Genomic DNA, 20,433 nt, shown 5'->3' with positions numbered 1-20,433 from the left:
AGTTGTTAAATTGTATAACTCTCTCAATGCTCTCTACCTGACCACCTAAAATTGAGCCTTCTGATAATATGATGTAACTGAGATTCATTATGGTCAGCAGAATTTCTTTTTATTGCTGAATGTTGGAGGCACTGCCTTTCAAAGCAGAGACGTCGCCCCGATAGGATGATCGCTCTGCTGCAAGGCTGACTCAGAGAGCAAGTTTAGAATAACCAGTTAACCTAACACATATGTCTGTGGGTGTGGAAGGAAACCAGAGCACTGAGAGAAAACCTACAGAATTAAAAGGGAACAGATGGGCTGTGGATCTTTGTGCCCTTTACCACCATGCCAAGTACCAAATAATCATATAGCCCACTGTAGAGTAGCCAAATGTGGTAAAAGATATTAATTATTTTTCATGTATTAGTGTTAGTAATGTTGAAAGACACATGTATATTTAACAGGAACAGGCTGTATCACCTTTTTTTCTTTTTTTTTTCTAATAAAATTCAGATTTGTTTTGCAGCTCTATATAGATTCTTTTTGGCCACTAAAATGCTCAAAAATGATATTTTGGGAGCACAGGTTGCTCACCCCAGAAGTGGAATAGCTACTTCTGAGGAAAAACGTTCTGATTTGGCTTTCATGAAGACCAGAAAACAAAGAAACCCGAGTCTGACTACATGATTGTCCAACAATCATAATATTCTGGTTGTAAGGAAATGTACTCAAAGGAGAGTTCATGTATAAACCAAGAAGAATAGTGAAAAATATCTGATTTCAAATAGTGGGTTAATCAATGGAAGAAAAAAATGTAAGAAATTTAAGCACAGAAACAACTTGTTAAAATTGTGTGTGTGTACAGTGGGGCAAAAAAGTATTTAGTCAGCCACCGATTGTGCAAGTTCCCCCACTTAAAATGACGACAGAGGTCAGTAATTTGCACCAGAGGTACACTTCAACTCTGAGAGACAGAATGTGAAAAAAAAATCCATGAATCCACATGGTAGGATTTGTAAAGAATTTATTCGTAAATTATGGTGGAAAATAAGTATTTGGTCACCTCAAACAAGGAAAATCTCTGGCTCTCACAGACCTGTAACGTCTTCTGTAAGAAGCTTTTCTGTCCCCCACTCGTTACCTGTATGAATGGCACCTGTTTGAACTCATCATCTGTATAAAAGACACCTGTCCGGGCAACAAAGGAGTGGCTCCGTAAGAAGCATTTGAAAGTCCTGGAGTGGCCTAGCCAGTCTCCAGACCTCAACCCCATAGAAAATCTGTGGCGGGAGTTGAAAGTCCGTGTTGCTCGGCGACAGCCCCAAAACATCACTGCTCTCGAGAAGATCTGCATGGAGGAATGGGCCAAAATACCAGCTACTGTGTGTGCAAACCTGGTAAAGACCTATAGTAAACGTTTGACCTCTGTTATTGCCAACAAAGGTTATGTTACAAAGTATTGAGTTGTATTTTTGTTATTGACCAAATACTTATTTTCCACCCTGATTTACGAATAAATTCTTTACAAATCCTACCATGTGGATTTATGGATTTTTTTTTTTCACATTCTGTCTCTCACAGTTGAAGTGTACCTCTGGTGCAAATTACTGACCTCTGTCATCATTTTAAGTGGGGGAACTTGCACAATCGGTGGCTGACTAAATACTTTTTTGTGTGTGTGTGTGTGTGTGTGTGTGTGTGTGTAAGCAACTGGTGTGCTATGAGGTACTCTGACCTCACCACTCGGTAGCATATTTCCTTTAGTATGTTGACTAAAACCACAATATGGGCAGATAAAACAAGGAGTCATTCTGACCTTCATCTACAGGTGGATGATCTAAGATCATTTAATCACATAAAATAAAACTCAGTGAATTGTAAACGGATGTAAATAAAAGCTTGAATATGCATTTAACTTATAATGTGACCACTGTTTGTTTTTAACAATCGAATGCTCTCTGCTCTCTCGTCTTCAGCTTGTTCAGAATGCTGCAGCCCGACTCTTGACAGGCACTCGTAAACGTGACCATATTTCCCCAGTCTTGGCTCGTTTACACTGGTTTCCAGTATGTTCTAGAATTGATTTTAAGATTTTATTGCTTGTTTGTAAGTGGATTAGCTCCCTCGTAGCTCTCTGATCTTTTAACTAAAAACACTGCAAATAGAACTTTTCAGTCAGCTGTTACATTGCTTCTGATTGTTCCTAAAAGCAAACTAAAGCACAGAGGAGACCAAGCGTTTGCCTGACCCTTTGGAGCAGTCTGCCTCTTCAAATTAGGACGTCTCCACCACTTTAAATCCCGTCTGAAAGCACATTTCTACTCCCTAGCTTTTAATTGTGACTGAGTTTTTGTTTTGTTCTCTTTAGGTGTGTTTGTTTTACTTTTTGCTTTTATAGCACTTTGGTCAACCTCTGTTGTTTTTAAATGTGCTTATAAATAAACTGATTGATTGATTGATTGATTGCTTGAATACTATAAAGTGTGTGAATGGGGGGGGAAATACATTTTGGTTGTGTTGTTATGGGTGTTCTTCAGTTTATTTCATACAAAGGATGAATAATGAAGAAAAATATTCTCGATGTTTGCATTTTTATTGTTAAAAACATCTCAAGATGGTGCTCAGGCACATTTCCATAACAGATGGTGTAAGATCTTCATGCAGTACTGGTGAGACGATCGGTGGGAAGTGGACACTCCTCTGTGGAAGGAAAAATGGAAAGTGTAAGGTGATCAGTGCACAACATCACTGTATTCCAAGCTGTTTTTATATAGAACTTCACCACCAATGTAAAAGTACCGCTTTTAGGAAGAAGGACAGTATATTCAGGAAGGATGCCGGTCTGCAAGCAGAACTGCCTGAACTTCTCATCCACCTCATCGCTGAGGTCCAAACTACGTCCTGTGAAACCACGTGATGTAAATCTGCTGCAGTGGGTGTAACTTTGCTAAACGGTTTACTGAACACAGCTAAATGCAACTTTACCAAATAGTCTGTTAATGACAAAGGTTTCATTCCCTCTGGTGTTGAAGGAATAGGTCAGGGCGTACTCATCATACTTCACATCAACCATAAGCATGTCACTCACATACCCCCAGTCTGACAAAAAGGAAAAAAGCAGAAGAGAATATGTGAAAAAATAATACTGGATGATGATGATGGAAAATTATTCGTTTCCTCTCTTTGTGGGCGTACTCACGCCGACTCTTGTATGTGAATTTTCCAGGCACCTCGGTCTTGTTGGCTAAATTCTCCATTTTCTGACATGTATCATTACTGTCGCAAAGACATCGCATTAATCTCCAGTGTAAATATTTTAATGCTATTCAAATGATATTTGCTCTGTCTGTCCTCTCGCACTCACATAAGACTGAAGAACGACAACTCAAGACCTCCATCTTCAGTTGGCGTAATGATGGCCGTGCCGGTCTTCATATTGGCTTTGCGACTGACAAACCACTGGCCATTAGAGCAAATTCCAGTCCGGTACCACTTACCTGCCATCTGTGGACACACAAATGGAAAGCATTGAGAATTAGACAGAAGCACAAGAGCTGTTTATTGTAACACAGAATATAAATCCAGCGTGAAACATAACCACATAACATAAACGGTGAAGTCATTATAAAAGTAAATTGTGCAAAGGTTAGCCTCCCGTGTAGACTGCTAAACTGTCTTGGGGGGGGGGTCCCTGCTTATCCCTGTTAGATAACCTCCAGTACCCCCTTTCCATGGCCCTAAGATAGAGACATGGTTATGAAAATAGATGGGTGGTAAAATAAAAATGATTATCAATGATTCTTACCGCCTGTAAATCAAAGTCTGCCTGAGGTAGGATTTCAGAGGAAGAAACCATGAGGGAGCACAGTACCACTCCCAGAAGGGTGTGAAGTGAAGCCATAGCTGCTGATAAGTGGTGAAATGATGATGGAGGAGATCGCAAATGAAGATCTGGAAGTTGCTGTCCGGTGACTCTTTATATAGAAGAGTGAGATTATCTCCCCACCAACAGCTGCACTTATACAAACCCCAGGTTCTGTGACGGCTTTGAACACGTGACATTTTATGCAAACACTTGGTCAGTTTCATAACCACAAAGTTTATTCCTGCAGGGGCAGAATTGTATCCACTGTGTGAGAGGTGAATGTCAGACAGTTACCAAGAAAAACAGTAAAAAACACACAAACTAAACAAAAAAACTCAAATAACAGGACATCTAAGTTCATATCATAGAAATCACAAACTAAGGAGCTGCAAAGTAGTAAAGTTATAGTTACATGATTCATTTATAAACTACGTTTCTACTTTTAACAACGTAGTAGTTGCCTTCCAGTACTCTCTGTGGCGGAGATCACAAAATCAAATGCACCTATCAGCATTTGCGACAGTCGCAGAGACAAAACACACGCCCTGACAGAGATATTAACCTGAGATGCTTTCTTCAAACATGTGGTTTGTCTTTTAAGGCTTTAATGTCTCATTTTACCCTCATTTGTCTAAAAACTACTGTGCAGTGTGTACCATCCCCAGAGTAAAAAGAAGAGCTTTGTTCACACACAGTTCAAACATTTTTTTTCCAAAGCTGACTGATTAGGAATCCCAAAGTTGGCTTTCCTCATAAGTAATACACGGTCTCACATGACATGATCACTCCTACAGGAAGCAAAGTAAATGTACTATCATTTCATTTCACCTGTAGGGTTGCCAACTCCCTGAAAAATAAATAAGGGACACCTCGTGGCCAGGGCCGGGCAACCCAGTTCACCCTTCCCAGTGTGGTGAATTTTGTAGCTCTTTTTTTTGTGTGTGAAATTATTTTTTAACCATTTGACTTGAATTTGATTTAAGCAGATGCATATTCTTTGTGATATGACCATATGTGAAACAAATGATCATTTAGCCATTTATTTTTAGCTCAAAATGAAAACATTAACACAGTAAAACAGGTCTCTTTCTTAAACAGAAGCCTGTCATGCTTAACTTTTGAGAATATAAGTAAATCTTTCTTTAAAAGAACTGTCCTGCTTAACTTAAAATTATATAAATTAATAGAAAACAATAGAACGAAAAATATTCTTGTAACAGTGCACATATGCATTTAGTACAAATGGCTTCAGTTGAGGTATTATTTCAGCTTTTCTAAAGCTAATCAGCTGCTCCTGTTTGTAAACCCACTTGTTCCCATGATTACGCATCATAACTCATCATCATTATTAAAATATGTATTACTTTTATGTATTAGTCATCTATTTGTTGTAATCATCTATCCTTGCAGTTGTTTATTACACAAAATAAATTATATTATCACACTTCTGGCCACATAGCGCTGATATTCACTGCACATGCCCATATCCTTAACCAGAGGGTTTAAAAAAAACAAACCAATGTTTACATACCATATCTGCTTCTGCCTTGGCCTGGCGGACAAAAAATTGGTAAAGGGTTCCCCGAGCTTTCATGCCCCTCATGTTCTTCATGTGCCCACCAATAGAAGCATGCCTATGGAAAAAGTGCGCCGGCACACAGTGCAGTGCGCTTTAAAGGTGTTATCGTGCATTTTCCCAGCCAGGTGTTTTCCTTTTCCCATTCCTCCCTGTACTTTTGCAGCCTTTTTTTCTTTCTCTGAGCGAACAAACATTGCTGCTCTAATGCTGGGCTTACACTGTGCGATTTTTGGCCCATTTTGAGACGATTTTTGAGTCGTGTAACCGATTTGGTGATCGGCCCGATTTTGGCCTTCATCGTGCATCGTTTAGTATACGTGGGGTAACGAGAAGCGGCTGTGGTGACACAGCCGCTCACACTGCTCACGCGCAAACACGTAAACGTCTGTGAAAAAGACGGAGCAGCACGGCTGTGCAGCGTGTGATCTGGACACCAGCGATGGAGGCACAACTTGTAGAACTTTGGAAAGCTCATCCGAGCCTTTTCGATGTGGCCTCACAAAATTATCACGACCACAACAACCGTGAAAATAGTTGGATCTACACTGCTGCTCAATCACAGCTGCCTGATCAATGTTTTTCATTAGCAATTTAGCAAAGTTGGTGGTGGTGGTGTGTCTGTGTGAGTGAAAGAGAGAGAGAGAGCGAGCGACAGATTTTCTGTTATAACCTTCATGTTATGGAGGCACAGTGTGAGCACTCAGGTCGCATCAGAGCATCGGGCCGTATAGTGTGAAACCCTGCATCGTGACCTACCAACTTCTAACCCCTGCGAGTCAATCGTGCAGTTTGAGCAGGAGCTGAATAACGTGACTGAAAAAAATCACACAGTGTCTGCCCAGCTTTAGGTGTACTGTCGTCCGAGACTTGCACTGCAGTGTCGGCGTTTGTTTCCCTGTTGGCCATGCTTCTTGTTGTGGTCATCTGTTGTCTTCCGGTATTTTCTCCGTAAGCGACCTTTCCTCGACCAATGAGATGAGCGGTAATCTGAATTGTCATACTCGAATTGTCATAAGTGTGCTGTCAGCTCATTGGTCACAAAGCAGGAGAGGGGCTGGGAATTATGTTTTCAAACAAAGCGTTAATTCCATAAACATTTATAGACTACTTTTGATTCTCACTGTATTACGGGACAAAGTGCGTCCCTTATTAGCTCAATACGGGACGTGTACTTTTGTTTCGAAATACGGGACGATTCCGTTTTTTAAGGGACGGTTGGCAACCCTATTCAGCTGTGACATCATGAAAAACAGCAGAATAGCTAACGCTAACAAATGGGTGTTGAAATGAGAATGTTTCATTTTCTGCTGTTTCATGGGTCAGAAAGGGCGTTGAACCAACCTCACTGGCCGAATGTGCTGCCAGTGTGAACAAAAAATCCTGAACTTTCAAATAAAGTCTTGCTAAGCTAAGTCGCTAAGCTAACTCTGTAAATAAAAGACATCGGTGTGACTGAAATTGTTAGCTTAGGCACGAGTAGTTCATTTTTCTAAGGAGCACTGGACTGTTGCTGCACCAGTAGGCAAAACACCCATAAACAATATATTCATATAAACTGCTACTGTTATTAAGAGTAAACTTTAATCAGTGGTCCTTTGGCAAGTTAATTGTCCCGGCTTAGTCTACAGCAAATAGAAATCTTAAGGTCGAGACTGTCAACTGTTTTAATATTACAGTACACTGAGCACTGTGTTACTTTGTGTGAACTGCTGCTACTATTGTTGTGCAGTATCTGCTATGTGGTTAATCATATAACCTTTTGTACACAGCAGACAGAGTCTACATCCACTTTGTCCATCTGCTAAATAGCTTTAAAAATTGGTTAGGGAAGTGGCTTTGATTATAATACACTATACTGTGCCACTGTCACAGGACAGAGATCCACCAGGGAACATCTGTCAGGATGAAGAGCCTTTGCTTCTCTAAATATAAACCAAATACTTGTAGGAAACTTTGGGAAGAGGCATTTTTCCTCATGTTGTCTAAAGTTAAGTTAGCTTGGATACTTCTTACATTCTTGCTCTGCAGAAAGCCAAAGAGTTTGGACCTCTGAAAACATTTCCAGTACAGCTGGATTTGTTTGTAACTTTGGTCACCTTTGTATCATCCCTCAGATTCTTTTATCTACTGCACAGCTTTGAGACCATGACACCACTAGGCTGAGGAGATGTACTAGTAACGTGTTTTGCTGTTAATGATTTCTCCTGCCTGCATTCCGTGCCAGTTATAATAGATCTTTAATCCTGGAAAACAAATATATGAAGTTTTGTCGCACTAATGGCTCAAGCAATCTGTATGTTTGTCTGTCTGTCTGGTCGACAGTTCATCTGATCTACTTCGGACTTGGTGGGTGTTTTGTTTGGATTCAAATAAACTCTGTGTGCTGTGACAAAATGGTCAAAGTCTGTCACCCCTGTTGCTTTGTCTCGTCTAAATGAAAGATGAACAGTATATCTGCTGCTGCTGTTTTAAAATTAAGGGCTGAACTCCTTGTTTTCTCGACTTACTTACGTACTTTTGCCTGTAGAAAGGGAAACTTGCATGTTTGTAGATACAAATTCAGAACACTGGTGCATTGTTTTGGTCATCTTCTGTGATTATGTATATTTTATATTTTTTTAATTCACAGGTTCTTCTATTATTTTTTGTATCTAAATCTTTGCAAAGTGTGTAGATACAAAGACTTGATAAAAAGAAGGTTTTAGCTGTGCTGTTATGGATGTAATTCAAAGTATTAGTTTAAAAATTGAGTAAATCAAAAGATTTTAGCCATTTCATACTTTTTAATTCTGTGGTTATAACAGCAGGTGGATAAATGCAAAGTGATGAATATAATTTTGTGATATTATGAGCTCTCTTAATAACGAAAGAGCAGAGATAGTAAAGTAAAAAGCAAACTGTCTCAGGTCATCGACGTGAGATTTTCAGAACAGTGAAAGCTCCTCGGTGAGATGATCACCTGGACACAAGGTTAGGCAGCTGGGCACTGCTCTATAGAGAGGAAAAGGGAAAGAAAATGGAAAAGTGATCAGTGCATAACATCACTCTTGATTGCAGTTATTTTAAATAAAACATCTCAGAGGTAAAAGTACCGTTTTTGGGAAGGATGACAATATTTTCAGGCTGGATGCTGCTTTGCAGGGAGAACTGAATGAACTTCTCTTGCACCTCAGCGCTGAGGTCCACACCACGCCCTGTGAAAACAGATGATGTAAATCTGCTGCAGCAGGTATAGCTTTACCGACCAGCAGAACAGGTTAAAATGGATTGAGCAGAGTGTAGAATCAGAGATAAATGCCATATTACCATATAGTTTGTTAACAACATAGCTTTCTTTCCCCTTTGTTTTGATGGAATGAATCAGGGCATACTCGTCATACTTCACGTCGACCATGCGCAAGTCACTGAGATACCCCCAGCCTGACAAAGGGAATGCAGCAGAAAAGGGGTCATGAAATTATGAAAGCAGAAAAGGCAAATGTACTAGATCGTTAAATCGTGCTTCTGTGTGTGGGTGCACTCACGCCGACTTGTGTATGTGAACTTTCCCGGTATCTCAGTTTTTTTGGCCAGATTGTTCATTCTCCAACACGAGCCATTAGGGCTGCAAATAGATCACTAAAACATTAATTCTTTCACATGTTGTCTTTCATATATATTTATATACAGATATATAGATATATATTCCTATTTATTTAAATGTCCATTGTCCTCATGCCCTCACACTTACCTAAGACTGGAATATGACATCTCCAGATCCCCGTCAGCAGTTGGGGTAATCATGGCCGTGCCCATCTTCATGCTGGCTCTGTGACTGACAAACCACTGGGCATCAGTGGCAATTCCAATCAGGTACCACTTACCTGCCATCTGTGGGCACACAAGAGGAAAGCATCGGGAGTTGAAAACTTTACTGAAGCGTTTTTGAAACACTTTCTGTGATCACCTTTACAAAAAAGTGTGTTTTAATAACTCGCGTAAGCTTTGGAAGACAGAGGGGAAAAAAACACTTCATGTGCGCCTTCTTCTTTTTCTTTGTTTTTGAAGACAGCTACATTGCTTTTGTTTATGAAGGCAGTGAACAAAAGATTTATCACAGCATGAAACACAAAAGTCAAAAAGTGAAAAGCCAAAACCATATAAGCAAGTTGAACATGCATTGCTGCTGGACTTACAAACGATATAGGGAATTAAATAAATACAATGATCATAGAAATAAATATTGTAAAATAAAACATACTAATGTAGCCATTTGTCTTACCGCCTGTACATTGAAGTCTGCCTGAGGTTGGACTTCAGAAGAAACCATCAGAGAGGAGAGCACAGCTCCCAGCAGAGTGAGAAGTAAATGCATGGCTGCTGATGATGATGTGGGAGAGTGTGGATGAAGATCTGGAAGTGTGCTGTTGAGGTTCTGCCTGACTTCCTTTATATAGCCGAGGGAGATTACCTCTTCCCTCGAGGCCAGCGCACACACACACACACACACCTAGACAAAACCCGGGTTCGGGGATGGGTTCACCACATGAACCTGCATGCATGGTTTCACAACCATGCAAAGGCAGAATTCAGTGAACCATATGAGAGGTATATAGCAAACAGCTGGCAGGAGAAACACACAAAAACAAATCAAAAATTTGAATAACAAATCAGCTGGGATGTCAGAGAATTGGAAAGCAAATAAAGTAGTAATTAAATTTCAGCTTGAGTGGAGACAAAAAAAAATCTGTTTTGAAACAAAGTACACTGAATCCACAGTGGTAAACAAGGCTAAACTCCAGCGCTTTCTGCGACTGAGACCACAGAATCAAATGTAGCTGTCAGCAGATGTGACAGTAACGCGCACAGACAAAACACATGGCTCGCAAACTGGATTCCTAATCACGCTTCCCTGTGTAGTAACCTGAAATGATTCCCTGGATAAGCTAACAATAATAAGTAAATACATTTGTGGAATCTTTTTTCCACTGCTGTTGAGTGATGAAGAATCTCAAAGTTTGATCTGTTCTTGTTCACTACAAAAGGTAATCAATGGTTCTTCTAACAACCTTTTATGTGACAAGAATGAAAGTGTCACACCATCCATCCACCATCTATCTGGGTCCAGAGTGAACTTGCTTGTTTGATCACTACCCACAGATTGTGGCCTTCTGGTAATTTGGTTAAAACATAAGGGTTACCTTCTTGTGACCTAATTACTGTTGCATTTAGGCCAGATGCCAGTCAGTGACCCCCTGGTAACCTCTGACTGCTAGGGAAACACTAGCCCAGCAAGTTAGCGTGCTGGCTGCCGGATGAAATCATTCCCAAAGATTACAAAGGATTACAAATCACTTTGTGAATGCTTTGGTTGTGAGAAGGCTGCAGCAGTTTCCCATACTTCACATGGAAGATGCAGGAGGTGTTAATGTAACTCCTGTGCTATACAAAAGCTCCATTTGCTGTTGCCTGCATTGTAGGCAGTGGGTGATGTTGCCTACTTTGAGTGAAGGTGTCTCACATTGTTTTCTCTCCCTGGGAAATGCTCACAATGAAGAAGTTGTCCTAATTTAGTCGTCTTGAGTAAGCGTTAGTTTGTGTTTGTTTGCTGACATTTTTTAAAATTGTATTTTAAATTATCCTATTTTTAAAATGCCAGACTTTGATGGACAACTGATCGACATCTGCTCCGCCTCACTTTAACACTTTGTACAGTGCTATAAATGATGCATAAATTATGTTGTTTATCCCCCTTTTTCATCTCTTTATGTGCACTTGGCACTAGTGATGGACACACCAACACAATCTTCTTTTATGTGTTTTTGTTCCCTCATTTAAGGCTGAATAGGTTTAATATTGGTAAGTCTTCCAGTGATATAATGACTTCCCTCAAATGTCTTAAACATGCTGTGAACCGACTGAAAGGAGCAAACACATTTCATTCCTCTGTGTTTCTGGGTGCAGACATGTTTCCTGTGGCCCAAATCTCAAGGCAGTGCTGACTGAGGATGAAGTGTGATACCAACTCAACCCATAGTGGTAGCTGTGGGAGGACTGCCATTAAGGAAGCAACCACAACTGTCCCCAGCCCACCAACTCATCTCTTTTGTGAAGGGACACAGATATTTTTCTTTGTGATTAGATTCCCCCCCCCCCCCCCCCCCCCCCCTCTTTGATTTCTATTTGTTTTAAGGAAACTGTATTTTTAAACTTACTTTAACCCCTTGCTGAGACTGGTTGCTTAAACCTAGAATCAAGACATCGATACACATCACAAACTGACTGAGCAACAGACTTAATATTAATGTTATTGGGTGTTTTTGTTAATGTTAAGCACAGAGTGGCCTGAGGGTGGCAGCAGAGGAAAAGCTAAAAGTGCTGGCACTGAAGTTACAGGGATGAAATATGCCTTCAAATGGAAGAAATGTATCGGTATAAGAATATTTATTGATGTGCTCCACCCAAAATGTGGATTATGAGAAATAATGCTAATTAGTGAACAGTGTGAAATGAAAATTGAGACTAGAAATTACAGTAGAATAGATGGGGTTTCATTTTCAATTCACACTATATGACTGAGAACAGTGATTTAACTGTTTACATAAATTATTATCTATAACAGAATAATTAGAGAAAGGATTGGCATGTGTGTTTAGATTTGTAGATCAGTGTTGAAGGCACCGTGAGACAGTTATGACCAAAAAACATTCGTTAAAAAACACACACAATAATGCAGCACACTGCAGAGAAGAAAGGCACAAAACGCACATTTTATTGTGTCCAAGGTGATGAACTTTGTTCTTGCTCTAACCATCACATGCAACATATTTTAGACATTATTTTAACATCTTACACTGAGCTAAGCTAGCCTCTTTGTTCTGTATTAGTTAGGCCTCTTCTCACAGATGCAGATCCTTCTATAACTCGTTTTTCTTGCCTTCTTATTAATTGTTTTAATATATCTTTGTTTCTTTTTAAATTTCCAACTTGACCAGTACAGTGGTGTCAGTATTTACTGAGTGCATGTCTGCAGAACGGGTCAAAAGTGATCATTTGCTTTTCTTTGGCTTTCCCTCTGATGCCATCTTAGGGCCAAACCACGTTGCTACTGGATATTAAATTAGTAAAGGACAGCTATCTAGTCTTGAATCCGGCAGTTTTGTTTCTGGTTTATCTTCTTTGATTTGAACTCCAGAATCATTTAATGTTTTTTTTGTATCATTTTGAAGTTTATTAGATTGTTTTGACTTGCATGCAGTGAGATTATTTTTTTTTTATAAAGACAACATATTTCCTTCTTACTTTCTGCACGTGTATAAAAAGGCAGGCTATAATGTCTGCAGTCTTCGATTAAATTTTATAAAAGGCACAAAATCCACAGACTGTCTTGCATGTGTCCAGGTCAAAAGCTTCAACAGAAAATGATGCTAAAAATCCAAACCCCAAACACATCTATGCATCTTTAAACAGTCATTAAAAACATGTTCCTATTAGTACCGCAGTCCTGGAATGTATTGAAAAAAAAAAAGAAATCGAATTCTTCATGCATGCAGCACGAACAGTGTATTACCACGATGTCACCGAGTGCATTAAGTACAACTAGACCAAGTCAGTAAGGCTGGACCGAGGAGAAGCTGAAGCATCTGTCATGGTGAGGAACTCAACCCAGTTCTGATAGAAGCCACGAGAATACTCTCCTGTGTCAACAACGAGTCCCCACAGGCGGCTCTGGCCCGTTTTGTTCCTCAGAGCCAGCTGAGCCTCTCGCTCTGTCACGTTAAAGCTGATATTGAGAACTTGTGCCACCAAGAGGTAAAGCAGTCCACCTGCGACAATGCTGCTGTACCACGCACAGGTAAAGCAAAGTGCTGTGCTGTAAAAGTAAAGAGAACAAATCATTACTGCAACATAACCCACCTTTTCTTCTCATACTGGCAGGACAAATTCAAGAAAAACACACCAAAAACAGTAATTAAAATTGTCATTGATGAATTGAAATAATTATTTAATGATTAAAGTGATTCAATTTCAAGGCTGCAGCAGAAAAAAAAAACATATAGAGTGCTGTACCTAGACTGAGTGTAGACGCCTGGGCAGTAGAAGAGCGCTGTCATTAGATACTGATGAGGACAGAGGCTGCAAAGCACCAAACTGATCCCGTACAGAGAGGTCAACACAAACACAGAGAGGGTCAGCAGGAAACTGCGATGGTTTGCCTGTCCTACACAGCTGTTTATCCTACAACATCTCAACAGGGACACACAACACCAGAGAGACCAGGTTACATGTGTATCTCACTATCATGCTGTATATAAAATGACAGAACTGCTACATTTACAGATTTTATTTAGTTTAGAAGTGTCATGGTTCTCAAGATCTGCAGAGGTCGTGGTGTGTGTGTTTTTTGTCTTCGCCTCTCCCACCAGGGCGGAACTGGACCTTGATTCCCCGCCTCTGAACCCGCCCTGAACACACACCTGTGGCTCATTCACACTGATCCTGGCAGACTACTTAAGATGGCAAGAGAGGCTGCTTCCTCGCTGGATCGTCACATTACCTAGCGTCAGTGTAGCCTAGCCTTTGAAAGTATTCCTTGTGATCACCTAGAGTTTCCTCCTAACGTTATTTTTCTCTGTGTACAGGCCTTCTAGATTCCCTGCCGGTCTTCCCTGCCGTCTGGATTTCTGTGGATGTGTGTGAGTGAGCGTGAGCATTTTGGAGTGCCCATTCGTTTTTCCTCTTGGCAGAGCACTCTGCAAGAGGACTTTCAGTGTGGCAGAAAAAAAATCTAATTTGTAGATGTCCCCAAAATAATAATATTAATAGGAAAATCTAAATCCATCTGCATGAGTTTTGGAGTACGTTTATCAAAATCTGTCAAAAGGAACTGATTATGGAAAACTTGATGACATGTGATGTGTTTATGGCCTGATGAGGCCCATCATGTGCTTACTAAATTATGATCTAACAGTAAAATTAAACTATTTTTTTCTAGTGTGGGGAAATGTAAAAGAGAGTTCAGTTCTCATCTGCTGATCAGCTGTGAATGTGACGTCCCCCTGGTCCAAGCTTCTGCTCAGGTTTGTTCCCCTAATCTAATTACAACACAAGAGGTGTGGACCCACAAATTCAACAGCTCATTTTAATTTCGTTGTTTATTTCAGCAGAATGGCCACCATGACCACCAATTATGCTGCCAGACAGCCTAAAAATGAAACTAATAGTTTAAGACATAAAGACGTGGATGTCCTGTAATTTTCTAAAACTAAATTCAGATAAAACTGAGGCTATGCACTCGGCCCTAATAAATCTTAGAAACATGATGTTAACCAGACACTTACTCTGGATGGCATTATCAGGGCCTTCAGCAACACTATGAGAAGCCTGGAAGTTGTTTTTGACCAGGATGTGTCCTTCAATGCGCATATGAAACAAATGTATAGTAACACTTTTTTTCATGTGCACATTAATATATACAATTAGAACCATACAGTCTCAGAATGATGCCACAAAACTAGTTCATACATTCATTACTTCTTGGCTGGGCTATTGTAATTAATTATTATCATGTTATTCTATAAATTCCTTACCTGCCTCCATTATTCCAAAAAACAGTGCAGTGACAGTACCGACAGGGATGAAAAAGTCATTTTTGCTTTATCTTTCCCTTAGTCTGTGGCTTTTCCGGGCTCCATGTACCCTCTTTTTTCCCTTTTCTCTTGTTTTCCAATACCCCCACAGCCAGTCATGACAGATGTCTGTGCCCCCGGGCCCGATTTGCCAGGGGTTTCCTTCTCTTAGATGGGAGTTTTTCTTTCCCACCATTGCATAGTGCTTACTCAGCAGGGACCATTTGATTATGAGGGTTTTTCGAGAGAATCTCTACCTTACAGTATAAAACACCTTGAGGCAACTGAATAAACCCAAACTGAACTGAATATTAAACACACAATGCTTTGCTTACAAAGGAAATATATAAACATGACGTGAAGTCAGACCCACCAGATACAATGGTGGTCCAAACGCTGGACACATGAGCCACAGGTTCGACAATGACCAGCCCGCGGTGGTCGCATTATTTTGCACAAAGGACACCTGCTCCACTTTGCTCCGAGGCCCTCCTTTGGGGTTTGCAGCTCTGCTGGTGTCCCTGAGGGAGAGGCTGCTGATTGGAGAGATCCATTATTTACTTGTGTGGACTCCTTTTTATCCTCCTGACTGTGAGAGTTGTGAAGGGCAGCAGTCACAAATCCTGGGCCTTTCTTGGTGTGAATAAGAGAGACTATAGTGAAGATCATCCCAGAGGTCACGGTGCACATCTGCAGCTGGCTGACATCCCCACGCGGTAAAATCTCTGTGATGAAGAGGTAATACATGTAGGCCAGAGAGTACAATGCGAGGGTGAGGAAGAAGAGGGTGCGTCTCTTCTTTCGGTGCGTTGCATAGTAGTACCACAGCACCAGGCCAGGCAGAGCTGTCAGGACGGTTATACCCAGCAGGTAGTGCAACGCTGCAACCTTCAGCAGGAGAGGCAGCATCAGCAGGGCTGGGATCAGGGAAATTTCCAGATTTTCAGCCATGGCACCAAATACAGGAGACTGAAATGTACTTTTAGATGGTACTTTCAGCCACCTACAGAGAACAGTGGTCATAGAGTTATAATTAGACAAATGTTTATTCATGTGTCTAATCATTTCCCTTTTCACTGATGGAATTTATTTTCAAGTTCTTGAGCTGCATGCAAGGTAAAATGATTTCATAGTTGGCTTTTTCAGGTTTGAGACATACACGATAGTTTGCTTTGACTCTAGAATAATAGGAAAGATAAGATATGACTTTTGCATTCTCAGGTAATCTCAGAGAAAACTTTTAGAGCCGCTCTAACCGATAAGAGGGGCCTGCCAAATAAAAAAGGAATAAAAAAAGAAAGAAAGAATTATATGTGCCCTCCTTTTCTCTCTCATTGTGAATTTTGGCACATTTTAGGAAGCAAAGTTAATTGTTTGTGGCAAATTATTAAGAATTTACATAATTCAAAAATCTAAATAAAAAAATAACAGCATCCTGCTACAAGACTTAATATGATAATATAATAATTCAGGTATCACAATAAATATATGGTAAATTTGCATCTTTGGTTTTCTCTTTGAAAGTTTGATTCATTTTATTAGAAGTCAGTAGACTCCCTACCAACACAGCTAAGGCTCATCTCGATCTTATTTATCTGTGCAAAACAAAGAAGAAGAAAAAGAAAGAAAGAAACTTCATCTGTTTCTCGGCCGCGAGACATTGCCAGTAAACCAGTGTGGGTGCGTGGACTATTTCCAGTCTTAAAGCTAAGCTTGTTATCCAGCTGTTGGCATTCGTTTCATGTTTCACTGACAGACATGAGAATGGTATCACCTCCTCTCGCTTTCTTTAGAAAGCCAATAAACTAATAGCATAAAATCTCACACTATTTTCTGATTCCTTTGTATCTGGTTTGTGTCCAACCTTTCTTAGTGCCCACAAACAACGGCTACTTGTGTAGCTTTCTAACAACAGTACTACACATACAGCACACACTCCTTGATTATTAGTTTATTCACCCATTTCTTCACACCTTCATACCTGTTAAAGGCTTCATCCAGATCCTCGCAGTCACAGCAACATCCGTACTGGTAGAGATCGCATTCACAGCAACAAATAGGATCATCTGGCTCCGGTGGCTTTAACTTCTGCCATTGCATAATGGCCTGCTAAAGATGGAGATTTAACAAAAAAAGGTCATTGCATGCCACAGATGTCACAGTTACAGCGTGCTGCGTTTGCATGATACATGACTTAAAAAACACAAGCAAGTAATCGTGTCATGATCAATAAAAACTATCCAAACAAAGACCCTTTATTGATTCCTTGTTTCCTTACGTGGCCTTGAAAGACCTCACAATTAACTTGCAGTGCACAGAGAAAAGCAAACATGCTCACACACACACAGCTCTCACCCCAGCTTACTGGGCTCTAAGTAGGTTGCTTTTGAGAATTAGCAACAGTGCTGACAAATCTAGGATCCGTTTTCAAGATTATATTTTTAATACAAGAAATTACAAAAAGTTTTAAACGCCTATTACAAAAAATATGCATAAACAAGTGCAAAAGATAAGTAAAAACAAAAAATATAATCAGAATCAGCTTTATTGACCAAGTACTCTGGCTATTTCTTTACTCTCAATATACATACCAGAAAAGACACCTGGCAATGTAGAACAGCACGTAGAGCATATTTGTGTTCATACTTGTTGATGCTATTAATACTGTAACAGCACATTTATATTTAGATTATATATTAGAGTAACAAATACAGTATTAAACGGATTATAGCAATGCGTACATGACCTGTACTTGTAACTCTAAAAGATCCCTGTTTAAAAAAAAATATAATTTTCATAATCAGAGTATTCTCAGTCTTATTATGTCCCCAAGAGCTTCTAATGTAATTTGTTGAAACAAGGCCACGGTGTCCGCAGGGACAAACTATCTGGGCCAGCAAACCGAAGACTTAAACTCTCTGAGATGTCTTTGAGTTATTGTCTGTGTGAGTTATTACATTAGTCTGATTTGTATCTGTGGTTATAACCTTATTATGTGGCATCTGACACATAGCTATACAGGGATTTCCAGAAAAAAATAATTTTAAAGACAAAAATAGTTATTGCAATCTGAGTTTGTCTGCTAAAGATCATTATTATTCAGAAATTACTTAATTAGCACTATCTAACACTTCTAGGTGTTAACTGTTAATAAGGGACACTCACAAAGAAAAGATTTATTGTGTTGACTTACCTTTTGTCTCCAATGCAAAAACACAAAAACAGCAAGCTACGTTGGCTCAAAAAAAATTCACAGTTTCTACACGAGAGCTACGCCATCCTCAGCAAACAATGAGGAGAGAAATACTTAAGAAGATGACCCCTTGTCACCAGGCTCCTTCTGCAAGTGACTGAAGGGGAAAAAATGAAAAGCGCAGCCTAGTTTCTCATCAGTCATTTGTGATGAAAAAGGAAATTGGCATGTCCCTGCCCCGATGGTGCTGTGGCGACACCGAATCAGTGCAGTGAGATGGTTTTCATTTCTTGCATTCCCATGGTGGAAGCGTCCCAACAGAAGGCAACTTGAAGTCCTGACAAGTAGCTTGATATTGTGTTGCATCTGCCAGCTCACATTTCCAAAGACTATCTTTCTCACATGTCATTAAATAGTTCACAAGTCGTTCTCGGGGATACTCAGCCTGCTTCTGCCTTACAGCTTCCATCAGCTATCATTTTAGATTTTAATACTGGCGTGCTTGGCAAATATAGGCCCTCCCTCATTTGGTTGAGGGAGCCAGAGAGAGCCAGGAGTTTTTCATACCTCTGCCCACAGCTGAGAGGCTGTGTTGAGGTATTCAAAAGCTGCAACAGCAGCCCTGATAATCCACGCTGAGCCGAACGAGGGTGCGTATGAGAAACATGACAGGCACTCAAAGATGAGAGACTGAGCGATGATCCATGGGGCAGCCCCACCCTCTGGCATCATATTTCCTCCCACAAGCAACCTGACCTTGAGGCTCACCCACCGAAAACTCTCGAAGAGTGCATTTGTGCGGGATCAAAGGCGCACGGGAGGCCTCTGTGTTTACGCTCATTAAGCCCTGCGCTGTACACATTGCACTCTTCGTGCGACAACACTGGATACCGACACTAACGGTGTGCTCAGTGACCCATGCAGGGAAGTTCTCTTTTCTCACCTGGAGCCAAGGTCCTTATTCACATCTGTTACAACACATTTTCATGCTTATGAACACTTTAGCGGACAGTTTATCCAACTTGAGCTTGATCTGGGTCACTCTGCAGCATAAACCAACTTTAAAATGAAATGCTGTTGCAGCTCAGTGAAAGGGGAAACACTGGAACCTGAAAGACAGACGTTAGGACCCATAAGGTTTCTTATCAGAGACAAAATAGCCAGTATGACCTTTACTAAGAACAGTTTAAATAATGAAATAATGGTTATCCTGTTTTCAACGTGGCAAAACAAAAGGTTAGACATGCCTTGGAAGTCCATGCCACTTTCGCTTGCACATAAGTAAATCCATTTACAGTTTTGTTAATGTCCTCTTTACACACACTGCCCCATGAATCATTACTAATTCAAGAATAAGAGAAAGAGGGGCAGGTGCATTATGAGCTATAGGCTGGTAGTGTCTGCACTGGATGGACAGAATCAATGCAGAGAAAAGCTGCTGCTCTTTCTCCAGCGGGTTACGCTTCCATTAGTCCTAATGGAGCCCGGAACCTGAGATAGCGACTCTAATCTATTTTAGAGGGTTTAATGCTAGAGAAATACACTGAACCAACAGTGAATGCTGAAGATTGTGCATCAGCAAACTGCTAAGATGCTGATAATGCAGTATGACAAATAAATGTCATACTGCAACATCTCCTTGTTGTATATTTTGTATATTTGTGCTCTAATGTACTAAAGCATCACATATCGAGTTAAGATGCTTTCAAAGAGAATAACATGAATTCTCTTTATTTGTCAACTGACAAAGAGAAAAGAAGAACCAGTTTTTCGTTTTACTTTGCAGGTAGTTTGCTGCAAACATCATGGAAAACCACTGATGCTTATAGTCAATTCTCGATCCTTTTTAGAGGATAACAGCGATCCCGGCCAATTCTTCTTTGGTAAATCTCTCAAGTTCCTCTAGATTTGGTGATCTTCTGTCATGGTCTTCAGTTTACCCCACAGATTTTCAACAGGATTCAAGTCAGGGCTTTGTGCAGGCCAGTCAGTAATGCTCATTTTGGTCTTTCGAAGGTAGTTCCTCACCAGGAGCGACGTATGTTTTGGGTTGTTGTTGTATAGGAAGACTAAGTGACTCAGATTTGTGGCATCTGAAACTGGCATATCCTCCATTTCCAGATGCACTGAAGCATTCCCACAGCATAATACTCCCACAACTGCTTTTCACTGTGGGGGTGGCCTTCTTTGTGTTGTATGCTTCTCC

At 40.3% G+C, this 20,433-nt stretch overlaps 3 protein-coding genes across 5 annotated transcripts; all 3 read right to left on the bottom strand.

The window, feature by feature from the left end:
• Nucleotides 1-2,556: 2,556 nt before the first annotated feature.
• LOC146565628 (lipocalin-like) lies at nucleotides 2,557-3,980 on the bottom strand. The gene is made up of 6 exons (XM_085288905.1): nucleotides 3,788-3,980; nucleotides 3,347-3,486; nucleotides 3,182-3,258; nucleotides 2,968-3,081; nucleotides 2,782-2,883; nucleotides 2,557-2,682 (listed from the first exon to the last, which is right to left on the bottom strand). Exons 1-6 carry the CDS (start codon nucleotides 3,881-3,883, stop codon nucleotides 2,639-2,641), a joined length of 573 nt encoding a protein of 190 aa, XP_085145031.1. The 5' UTR covers nucleotides 3,884-3,980; the 3' UTR covers nucleotides 2,557-2,638.
• A 4,220-nt stretch (nucleotides 3,981-8,200) lies between these two features.
• LOC146565627 (lipocalin-like) lies at nucleotides 8,201-9,869 on the bottom strand. Of its 2 annotated transcripts, XM_085287940.1 has the most exons (6): nucleotides 9,688-9,869; nucleotides 9,157-9,296; nucleotides 8,951-9,030; nucleotides 8,733-8,846; nucleotides 8,519-8,620; nucleotides 8,201-8,417 (listed from the first exon to the last, which is right to left on the bottom strand). In XM_085287940.1, the coding sequence occupies exons 1-6, from the start codon at nucleotides 9,778-9,780 to the stop codon at nucleotides 8,398-8,400; spliced, it is 549 nt and encodes a 182-aa protein (XP_085144066.1). In that variant the 5' UTR covers nucleotides 9,781-9,869; the 3' UTR covers nucleotides 8,201-8,397. The 2 variants fall into 2 exon arrangements, with proteins under 2 accessions (XP_085144066.1, XP_085144065.1); XM_085287939.1 differs by lacking the exon at nucleotides 8,201-8,417 and having other exon boundaries at nucleotides 8,484-8,620.
• A 2,277-nt stretch (nucleotides 9,870-12,146) lies between these two features.
• Nucleotides 12,147-18,882, bottom strand: LOC146565626 (palmitoyltransferase ZDHHC23-A-like). Of its 2 annotated transcripts, none has more exons than XM_085288903.1 (5): nucleotides 18,228-18,882; nucleotides 17,016-17,143; nucleotides 15,408-16,037; nucleotides 13,476-13,643; nucleotides 12,147-13,278 (listed from the first exon to the last, which is right to left on the bottom strand). In XM_085288903.1, the coding sequence occupies exons 2-5, from the start codon at nucleotides 17,132-17,134 to the stop codon at nucleotides 13,005-13,007; spliced, it is 1,191 nt and encodes a 396-aa protein (XP_085145029.1). In that variant the 5' UTR covers nucleotides 17,135-17,143; nucleotides 18,228-18,882; the 3' UTR covers nucleotides 12,147-13,004. The 2 variants fall into 2 exon arrangements, with proteins under 2 accessions (XP_085145029.1, XP_085145030.1); XM_085288904.1 differs by having other exon boundaries at nucleotides 13,476-13,556.
• Nucleotides 18,883-20,433: the final 1,551 nt, after the last annotated feature.

Source organism: Mchenga conophoros, linkage group LG10 (assembly GCF_057382185.1).
Source record: "Mchenga conophoros isolate Kocher_MC1m ecotype Shallow Benthic linkage group LG10, M_conophoros_male_GT1.1, whole genome shotgun sequence".
Taxonomy (NCBI): Eukaryota; Metazoa; Chordata; class Actinopteri; order Cichliformes; family Cichlidae; genus Mchenga; species Mchenga conophoros.
This window is presented reverse-complemented; position numbering and strand designations above follow the sequence as displayed.

What these genes read in the sequence shown, in the direction of transcription:
- LOC146565626 (XM_085288903.1), bottom strand. Translation starts at nt 17,134, where the DNA reads ATGCAATGGCAGAAGTTAAAGCCACCGGAGCCAGATGATCCTATTTGT. An exon ending in CTGGATGAAGCCTTTAACAG is followed by an intron (nt 16,038 to 17,015) that starts GTATGAAGGTGT and finishes TGTTCTCTGTAG; the next exon opens with GTGGCTGAAAGTACCATCTA. An exon ending in GGCGTCTACACTCAGTCTAG is followed by an intron (nt 13,279 to 13,475) that starts GTACAGCACTCT and finishes TTACTTTTACAG; the next exon opens with CACAGCACTTTGCTTTACCT.
- LOC146565627 (XM_085287939.1), bottom strand. Translation starts at nt 9,780, where the DNA reads ATGCATTTACTTCTCACTCTGCTGGGAGCTGTGCTCTCCTCTCTGATG. An exon ending in GTTCACATACACAAGTCGGC is followed by an intron (nt 8,847 to 8,950) that starts GTGAGTGCACCC and finishes TCCCTTTGTCAG; the next exon opens with GCTGGGGGTATCTCAGTGAC. An exon ending in TGTTGTTAACAAACTATATG is followed by an intron (nt 8,621 to 8,732) that starts GTAATATGGCAT and finishes CTGTTTTCACAG; the next exon opens with GGCGTGGTGTGGACCTCAGC.
- LOC146565628 (XM_085288905.1), bottom strand. Translation starts at nt 3,883, where the DNA reads ATGGCTTCACTTCACACCCTTCTGGGAGTGGTACTGTGCTCCCTCATG. An exon ending in TGTCATTAACAGACTATTTG is followed by an intron (nt 2,884 to 2,967) that starts GTAAAGTTGCAT and finishes GTGGTTTCACAG; the next exon opens with GACGTAGTTTGGACCTCAGC. An exon ending in TGTCCTTCTTCCTAAAAGCG is followed by an intron (nt 2,683 to 2,781) that starts GTACTTTTACAT and finishes TTCCTTCCACAG; the next exon opens with AGGAGTGTCCACTTCCCACC.